Source organism: Rhodnius prolixus, unplaced genomic scaffold, assembly GCF_049639745.1.
Source record: "Rhodnius prolixus isolate KJV_2025 unplaced genomic scaffold, Rpr scaffold_7, whole genome shotgun sequence".
Taxonomy (NCBI): Eukaryota; Metazoa; Arthropoda; class Insecta; order Hemiptera; family Reduviidae; genus Rhodnius; species Rhodnius prolixus.
The window spans coordinates 22,209,804-22,219,777 of NW_027411582.1; the positions used below are offsets into that span (position 1 = coordinate 22,209,804).

General features: G+C 31.1%; 1 protein-coding gene and 1 long non-coding RNA gene across 2 annotated transcripts in view; both read right to left on the bottom strand.

The window, feature by feature from the left end:
• LOC141447178 (uncharacterized) overlaps positions 1–4,012 on the bottom strand; it is a 449,287-nt gene extending 445,275 nt beyond the window's left edge. Inside the window, exon 1 of the long non-coding RNA XR_012454197.1 lies at positions 2,463–4,012. This is a non-coding gene — a long non-coding RNA (uncharacterized lncRNA). The remainder of the gene's footprint in view (positions 1–2,462) is intronic.
• A 3,123-nt stretch (positions 4,013–7,135) lies between these two features.
• On the bottom strand, positions 7,136–9,974 carry Cypl (peptidyl-prolyl cis-trans isomerase-like 1 Cypl). Its single transcript, XM_074114458.1, has 5 exons — positions 9,793–9,974; positions 9,575–9,708; positions 9,365–9,454; positions 9,173–9,280; positions 7,136–7,981 (listed from the first exon to the last, which is right to left on the bottom strand). Exons 1-5 carry the CDS (start codon positions 9,864–9,866, stop codon positions 7,866–7,868), a joined length of 522 nt encoding a protein of 173 aa, XP_073970559.1. The 5' UTR covers positions 9,867–9,974; the 3' UTR covers positions 7,136–7,865.

Below are 9,974 nucleotides of genomic sequence, written 5' to 3' on the forward strand. Positions count from 1 at the left end.
AGGGTGTCCCAAGCTATATATGGATAACGACTTTTTCTCGGAAACTAAGATAGCTAAAAAAAAAAAACTATAAAATACGTGTTCCCTTAGTTTTTTGTAAATGTTTAAATCCAAATTTAATTTGTAAATTTTTTTCGGTGCTTCCAGAAGCGAGATACAGGCACCAACTTCATTTTTGGCAAATGGGGAGGTGTGGTTCTTATTTCAGAAATAGATTTCACTATTTTTTTAAAGAAAAATTTACTTGAACGTTTTTTTCCTGTGAGCGATATTTTACAAATTATGAATGAAAACATGATTCTTATAAGAAATTTCAAAATGATAATATTATAACGGATTTGGATTTCTAACAAAAAAACTAAGGGAACACGTATTTTTTAGTTTTTTTCTAGCCATCTTGGTTTCTGAGAAAAAGTCGTTATCCATATAGCTTGGGACACCCTTTATACAATATTTTGATTTTATGAAATGCATTTTTTTAAAAAGAAACCTTCTTAATTTTTACTTTACAATATTTAAAAGTTACTATTGCTTGGTGGGCTACACACAAAAACTTAGAACGGGCCCCCCCGCAAATTGCCGACCTCCCTGGTGTACAGAATTTTAATTCTTTTATGATTCCATCCCAAACTACCCTTGCTGACCCAGGGATTCAATAAATATGCATGTTATGGTGGATAATGGCAGCGATTCTCAGTAATCTAGGTAGGGGTGAATTTTTCTTCGCTATATAAAAAAGGCGAACTCTATGCCAAATCAGACCTTATAAGCTTGGTAATGGGGGCAGTAACCTAAGTAATTTCGTTCAATTAAAGATCTTTTCCAAACTATACATTTAAAAGAATATGAACATTACAAAAACCAGTTAAAATGATTTACAGAGCGTTCAAATTTGCAGAACCTCATAGTATTTTCAAAATAGGTCCAGTTTTTCAAAATTATGATACTACGGAAAGGAAATCTAGCAAAATAAGTTAATTAAAAAAAGACTCGTGCTCTTTGTTTATTCAATTAAAAAAAAAAAAAAAAGGCTGCAAGTTAAAAAAATAATTAATGTCTGATACAAATCACACAAAAATAAATGTATTTTAATGATAAAAATTATTCATTGAAATAGGCACTTTCGCCCAAACTGATTTCTTATACTTTTGGAATTTAATACGCTTATATTTTTTGCACTTCCGAGTTTAATTTATCCCTAATTCGTTAGATTAATCGTTAGACAAAACGATCATTTCCGGTGTAAATATATAGAAGGCATAGAAAATCTCTTAAATAGTACAGGTAAAGAAAATAAAATTAAAAAAGCAATTATTTATAATTTTTTTATGGTTTATTTCCTTTAAATTCAATTAGTACTTTTATTACAAATAAATTAATAACTTTGCTATCGCATAATTAATTTAAACATATTTGTTTAGATAGAATAAAGAAATACATACGGCAAGAACGGGCACAGATTACTAGTCACCGTAATTTGAGTTTTATTACAAACTTTTATTTATTACAAAAACATATTTTAAAAATACATATTTAATAAATTTTCAATATTTTCAAATAAAATTTTTAATTAAAAAATCCTAATTAATTAAAAAGAAATATTTAAAAAAAAATTAAACGTTAATAAGTAATAAATTTATTAAAATTTGATCAATATTCTAAAACCAATGACGAATGGGCGTGGCTTTATTTGCTGGTATTTTTTAATTCAGGGAATAATAAAATATTCAAAAGAAAAAAAAGAAGCTTAATTATTTATTTAACAAAAAGGCCGATAATGAAAGTAGGAGTTAATTTTAATATTAGTAGTAGGAGGTTCCTATTAATATATATATTTTTTTAATATTATTAATTTTTTTAACATTAAAACAAGCCCCCCTCAAAAAAAATATGTGAAAAAACAAAATTTAAATTAAAAGTAAATTTCCCAGTAAATTAAACCTAAAATAATGAGCTACACTTGCATGTTGCAGGTTACGATTCATTTGAATGAAATAATTAAAACTTTATTTCTGATAAATTAATTAAATTATTTGTAACAATTTTCAATTACTACACAGTAAAATTTGATTTTTTTTCTCCTTTATTTACATCAAAAATAATTAATAAATTAGATTATTAAGAATATTTTAGCCTAGAACTTTTTGTAATAAGTTCTTATTTAATTTCAATTTATTTTGAATTTTTCAATTGAATTGAATTTTCATGGTTGATTTGCCTTGTTTGAGGGTAGATTCGCTTTAATATTTGTTTGCACAAATTTAACCATATTTATCCTTATTTTTAATTCTTATCTGATGTTTACATTTTATTAATTGTTATTAATGTTGTTTTTGGTCGTTATTAATTAATTTTTAGTTCAAATAATTGAAATTAAGGCATTAAGTGTGACTTATTGAATTAATATTATTTCAAAGTATTATTTTTTTCCCCCTTAAATAATTAGAGATTTAGTGACTGACCTCTTTTAGTTGGAGTCGCCTCAATATTTGTGGTGTAGGGCAGAAGCCACGCCAAAGGAAGCGCCCAATAAAGTATCCAGAGACGCATTGTTCAGTACCGTGCCACATGTCTGGCCATTTAGACTTTTCAATGTTGTCTTAGTAGACGGTAGCGAACTGTTAGCATAACTATCGTATCTTCTACTTCTTTAAAAGATTGTTTCGTAGTCTAACTTTTCTTTTTTCTTTCACTTGTTTCGAATGTCAGACACACCGTGGAGGACAAAAATAAAAAAAAATCACCAAAAAAAAAGAACCTGGATCTTTCTCGCCCGTTTAAACGATGACTACTAGCTTGGAGTAGAGTATCTTGTATCCCACAGGAATTCCTCCCCCCACTTTTTGCTTGTATTTATTTTTTTTAAACAGTCAACTTGATAATTTTAATTTTTAATCGCGTATTTCACAATGTGTCCTTAATTATTTAACTTTTGTATTAACTAATTTAATAAAATAAAAAATAATAAAATTACAAGAGATTAGTAGTAAAATTGTACTAAAATTTGTTTATTAAAAACGTTTTATTAAGTTTTACACTGCACTTATTAAAACTGTTCGCCGGCAATACGGCCTAACGGTTTGAGGTTTTATAACACTTACGGTAACAGCGGGAAACTATTACAAAACTTATGTTTTAATATTTCCTTTTATATTAGTTTTTTTGTTTTATATATATTTATAATATTGTTTAATTTATATTTTTGTGCATTATGTGTGTCCTGTATTGTCTACATTAGTTTTTGTTTTGTGCTGTGTTATTTTGTCTCGATTAGTTCCACTATTGTTTTTAATATGAAATTTATTTATGTGTTTGTTAGTGCGTGTTACATTGTATTGTTGTTGTTGTTGTTGTTGTTTTTTTTGTGTGTTATGTGTTGTTCTGTGTGAGTAAGTGTGTGTATGTGTGGGGTTGGAAATTCTCTGTTGAGGGGATGGCACTGGCTAACCTCGCACGCACCCTATCCGTATACTACAACTCGCGGTCTGTGTCCGGCCCAGTCAATACGGGGGCAAGCCCTGGAGGCGGCTAGGGCTACACCAGCGCTCCATTTGGCCAGGACACGCCCGACAACAACCCATGCTGTTGTCAACAATAATATTACCGCTAGCCTTATATTTAGTACATATTTATACCGTATAGAGTGCATCACTTGTCTTTAAATAGATAAAAAAGTTTCAAATCTTAGGGATCACTTAGTAGTCTACTTTGTTATTTCAAAAACAAAAAAAGGAACACCACTCGATCTCACTTTCAAAATTGAAATTTATTCCAAACTTTTGTTTTATTTTTTGTTTCTTTTTGCTCGTTCTTCAGGAAAAACGAAATAATTACTTCCCGACTAAATGGAGTACATCTACCAGCTAAAGCTGTTTGTCCACTGAACAATCATTTCCAGCGGGCTCCTAATACGCAAACTCCCTAGAATAATTTCAAAGGACTCACCATCCATCCTACCCATTTTTTAACTCATCCTCACGTAAAGAACACTCTTTTTGGAAAAAATAGAGACATTTTCCAGGTCCCTATGGAAAAGTCTCGAAATGATGTTTAAATTCAATTTTCTTTAGAGGAACGGTGAAGAATACAAATTGGTGGTTTTCAATAATTCTTTTTCTCATACCCTCTTTTCAAAATTCTTGGGTGAACCCACCAAGATTCCAACTAACAAAATAGTTTTCAAAAGAAAACATTTCTATTTAATTATGGAAGGGATTAGCTATGCGGTTATGGATTCCCACGCGGAGGTCCCGGGTTCAAATCCAGCTGCCGGCCCTTAGATTTTATCTTCCTAGGACCTAACGAGAGAACATTGGCCGACATTGCACCGAAAAAAGCTCCGGGCACCAATAACCTCAGATGTTTGAAGCGCCTTAGATTAGATTATCGGGATGGGAACTATGCCCCACGGCAGCGCAGCCAAAAGAGGCTTATTGTACCATCCCCTTCTGGATCTAGCAGATGAAACCTCTACTACTAAAGAGGTTGAGGACTTTCTCTACTAGTTCTTTTTGCGCTACTACTTTCTTTGGTCTCAAAAATCCTAAGTTTCATAGCGCAATCACTCGATCCTAACAAAATCTGCACAACGGTTACGAGCCGCTCCTTGTACAGATGTTCATGTTGTTAGGCTGGAATACCCGCAGGAACGCCAAGTACCCTGAAAAAGTGGCTAATGCACTTCCCCCTACGGGATGACGCGCCCTAAATCATTAAAATATATATATATATATATATATAATTAATTCCAACCAACATTATAAAGTTTGCTACATTCATTATTCACAAACGATACAAGGAATTTGCCCAGATTGAACAACTTATTAAGTGTACTCAAGTTATTGTATTTACAAAGTTCGCTGAAAATCCCTAGGCGCCATTTTGGAGAAAATCTCAAAACAGTAAACAATCCTTGGAGTAAAGATTCGTAGTTCGGATTTTGAGGAATTAGCTTCCAACTCGATATTTTCTTTTAATAATAAAGTGCTAATAGTGCATTCATTGGCTGATGGTGAAAGATATTTTAATCAAATGTAAATCAACTAATATATACTTCTCAAAAAGACATTAACAATTAGTTAGTTACTCAAATGACTAGGCCTCCAAAATTGCACTTCTGTGACAATGGAACTGACTTAAATCTCCACAATCAACTAACTCAAATAATAAGGCCATTATGTCATTAAAGTAGATATTAATTCCAGAACAAAATCAGTTTAATGAATTGTCGATCAAATGCTTTTTAAAATAATGGATGAGATAGGAACAATTCAGGAAATGCGATTCATTGTGTTCATCTTGTTTCTTATTATTTATATATTATACAATTATCTATACCTATATTTATGGTACAACGTAAATCACACCTGAAAAAATTACAATTTTTAGTTTAAAGTTTTTTTACAAATTAAAAACATTTTTTTAATGATATAACTGTACAAAAGTGTTGCAAAAATCAATCAGATATGACTGTATAAAAAGCATGATGTATATTGATACCCCAATGACCTGATGTGACCATTTTGGTCAAAGGGCGTTAACCAAGATTGGCGAATGAAACTATTGACCATTATTATTTGTAATTATTATTATCATTACATTATTGGGAAGCATTTTTTTGAAATATTAAATACAAATTTACGGAAAGTAGATTTAAAAAAAACACTGTTGACTGCTTAAAACAACTTAAATATATTGTTAACAATTATGAAATGAATTTGAAGGTTATATCATAATTTCAGGAATGTAACTGTTGCTAATTATATTTTAATATTTCTAGAAGTATTAATATTTTCTTAGAAATTGTTTAATATGTTAATAATAATCTTATCGTATTCACAGAATTTCCTGTTAATAATAATTTTTACCAATAGGTACAAGTTTTCGTTTTACTCTATAAAACACTCCACTTCTGCACACATGATTATTACTTAGTGTCTGCGAGGACAAAATCTGTTTTGAAAGTCATCATAATATTTGCTGGACGGTGGCGCAATCTTTGATTAGCCGCTCATATTTACGTAGGATATGATACTCCCTAGTTTTTTTGTATTTTGAAAATTACCGAACGCTCCTTCGCATCGTAGGCACAGAATTGTATCTAGCTAGGATGCGGTAGTTAATTGAATTAAATCTACAATCTGGAATACCAGGTACCATTCTCTAGCGCATTCTACAGTATTTTTTCGTAAATTACTAGGCCTTGATTAAGGGTAAATTTTATTTTCTTTGTTTTTTGTTTAAAAAATTTTGTTTTACTTAATTTAAGGAGCTAGTGTCTCACGAATAACTAGTGAAATGGATTTTTTTTTCAGGCTCCAAGGTTTTTTTTTTTTTTCCTTTGTTATTGGCCTCTTGAGCAAGCAAATCAGCCATTTAAATTTTTCTTTAGCATCTTGAATATTTACAGAGTTATCCTGTTGTTTGTTATAAACTCAAAGAGCTCTGTGTAAATTCTGCCATCATCAGCTGCCAGAATAATATTTAAATTGGCAGGTAACGGACATCCCGTCGCTATCACTGCCCTCCACAAACGCTCTCTTCCTTTAGTATTATTAGTACATTCCAGGATTAGATGGTTGGCGTCTGCTATTACTCCTGAAGTACAGGAACACTGGTGAGATGTTTCCACCCCAATCCTGGCTAGATGGTGCGGCGAATAATTGTGGTTGAACCTCATTCTAATGACAGTGCTAACAAACTTCCTATTGTGATTTTTGTGTTTATAAAACCATGGTCTTTTGGGGACACTACATTGGATGGCTGTGTAAAATTGGCCTTTTCTCGCCTTTGACATATTGTATATCCGCTGCCATTCTGTATAGCACTCCGCTTTTGCATAGTTTTTAATATCGGAGACCAACAGTGAGTATGGCGATGTATGTTGTAGGGAGATCGCTTCCTTGGCTTTACGATCCACGATTTCATTTCCTCTCAGACCTGTGTGACCCTTAATCCAGATTAAGGCTCCAAGGTTAAGTCTACCAAAAATATTTTACAAAATAAAAATGCTTTTATCGGTCTTTAATAACGTATCTTTATTTTAGAATACAAATGTAGCTTAAATCCAAAAATCATTTTAAATTAAACGAAGCCGGAACTTTTAAAGACTGGCATTTATTGCTGTCTATTCACTTGCACAATCTTCCATTCCAGCTATAATTATTATTGCTCAATAAAATTGAGGGTCCAAAGAGTCCCTTTGGCCAACTCCAGGATTTGTAGCGTGCTTTAATCACAATGTAAATTTGATCTGTAAAACTTTATTAAATCTAATTTTTATTACATCATAAAAAAAAAATAGTTTAGTGAGTAGGATGAACTTGGTGCAGTTATATCATTAAACTGCACCAAAAATGACTTGAATTTGAAGATTCTTGAATTAGTAAAATATTAGTCCAAACAAAATAGTTGGATCTTAATTATATTAATTTTTAATGTTTATGTGGTTATAGATCAATAATCAACAATACAAATGGGGAAAATAATGTGAAAAATAATGTTAAAGATTAAAAAAATAAAAACACAGATTTTATAGTCTATTTCTTCGTTTTCAAATGTTAAAAAATCAAATTTTTAAACTTTTACTTAAAATTATCATTAAAAAAAAAAAATATATTACAAAATAAATGAAAATTTCTTCATAACTTAAAATTTGAAAGAGACGATGAATAGTTTTTAAATTTTGAATCTCTTCAAGCACGGATAATTTGAAATTCGAATTTAAACTAAAAAACACATTTTTTTTCTTTTAATTGGTCGACTCTATTTTGAGCTGAATGATTTGAATTTCATCATACAAATTTTCAAAAAAGCTTCTAGATAAAGGAGATGAGATATTCAACATGAGCAATCTCAGCAATTCTTCAGTTCATTCTAATATATGCTCTATTAATTTTAACATCATCCACCGGCCTGTCGTTTTTATCAGTTTCCACTAAACCCATTCTTTTCACAACGTTCATCCCAGAATAGACACGACCTGAAAACAACAAATATTTTAAAAATTAATCAAAGTTAGATTAGATACAAATGGTCAATTAAGAATTGCATCAAAACTATGGAAGTAAATCGATTTTTCACTTAGATAACGTTATATATGCCATTTCTAGTAGTAATAATGCTTTCCAAGTGGCTTCCAAACTTATGTTTCCTCATGCAAATCTAAATTTACCCTTCTTAGGGTCTTATGCTCTGGACGGAACTTTGGAGAACAAAATTTCAAAATAATCCGTTAACTTCATTATTTCGTTCACATGGCTAACCTGGGTTGCGAGCCAGAGGAAGAAAATTTGAAGGCACAGTACATGCTTCCCAAATTGAGTAAACTACATTATTTGATAAATTAAGGCATAAGTTTGATCCTTTACATGAAAGATATTTGATCACTTAAATATGTGGCAGGAGGTTTCCAATTTTTTTGGTAATTAAACGCCACTCTCCCAAAATTACCAAATAATTATTAAACCTGCCTGTTTGTAACAGATGTAAAATTAATTTTTAGTCATTTTGTGTACGGTAAAGAACATCTAAAGCTCTTAGCATTTCATTTTTCTTAGAAAAATCACTCGGAAAACTACTTATTTCCCCGATATTAAGAAAAGTAATAGCTTTACTGCCTTGGCAATATTTTTAGTAGAAATGGGATGAAAAAAATACATAAAAATGACCTATCGCGTGTTCTTCTTTCTCTTTGATAACAAGTTAAAAAATTGAAATATAATTAATAAATACCAGATTTTGAAATGGCCTAGCACCTTTAATTTTGAAGATATTGAATTGCGGTTTCCGGTTTCTTTCATAACTTTTTACATTCTTTAAAACTGTGTATATGAAAATGGGGGTCAACTGCAAACCCTTACTTTTAGTCACGTGTCTGCCGCGTATGCGGGCAGGAATCTAAAATCAAGTCACATATTTTGAAACTAGAGGTGACGGGCAACAAATTTTTCCTTTACTATTTTTTGCTCAGATTAACCGTTTAAGCATGAAATGCATTTGAGCCGTCTTAAAATGAACACCCTGTATACAATAAAACTCCTTTCACAGAGTTTTCTCCTCATTTCTGAGATAGTCCGAACAGTAAGAGTATGAGAACGAAATTGTAAGATCTTGCTAGCAATTCAATCCATAAGAATATAAATAACTTTAAAAATTAGCCAAGAGCACCTACCGAATATAGCATGTTTTCCATCAAGCCACTGAGTTGGCGCAAGAGTAATAAAAAACTGAGATCCATTTGTATCAGGACCTGAATTCGCCATCGAAATTATACCTGCACCTAAAAAAAATTAAGGATAATCAAAAAAACAAAACCAAAAACATTGAAAACAAGTCTTTAAAACATAAAGTAAGTCTTTAAAACCTGTATGTTTTAGATCTTCATGAATTTCATCAGCAAAAGTTCGTCCGTAGATTGAAGTGCCACCTTTTCCAGTCCCAGTGGGGTCTCCACCTATTATTAATATAGCAAAATTTGTTTAATTAAATAAAATATTACCAGAATATTCGAGATAAATATAATCTTTTCACATTGGGTCATCAAATACACTGTTGCCTTTTTGATATTAAATACCTTGGATCATGAAATCTCTTATTATCCTGTGAAATTTAGTACCATTATAGTAACCTCTACGAGCCAACTCTGCAAAATTTCTACAAGTAGTTGGAGCATGCTTCCAATATAATTCTAACATAACTTCACCCATCCTGAAATTCAGTTAATGTAACAGAAAAATTAACTAACAAATTACTAGGAGCAAAAACATAATGCTAACTGTACTGCCTACTTACGTAGTTTCCAAAACTGCATACTTGGGCTGCCATAGTTTATCTGGAATGCCAGAATTCGTACCGGTTAAAGCCATTATAACTGAAAAACCCCTATAAGTGCTTACTCCTTAACATTAATAAGTAGTAATGTTTCAAACATTAGAAAAAACCTCCTACAACTAAAATGAAACCTTCCTATTAGT

Bases quoted from the DNA above. Each gene is read 5' to 3' on its own strand.
- Cypl (XM_074114458.1), bottom strand. From the start codon at position 9,866: ATGGCTTTAACCGGTACGAATTCTGGCATTCCAGATAAACTATGGCAG. The intron at 9,455-9,574 runs GTATTTAATATC...TATTAATAATAG, and splicing joins AAGAGATTTCATGATCCAAG to GTGGAGACCCCACTGGGACT. The intron at 9,281-9,364 runs GTTTTAAAGACT...AATTTTTTTTAG, and splicing joins TGAAGATCTAAAACATACAG to GTGCAGGTATAATTTCGATG.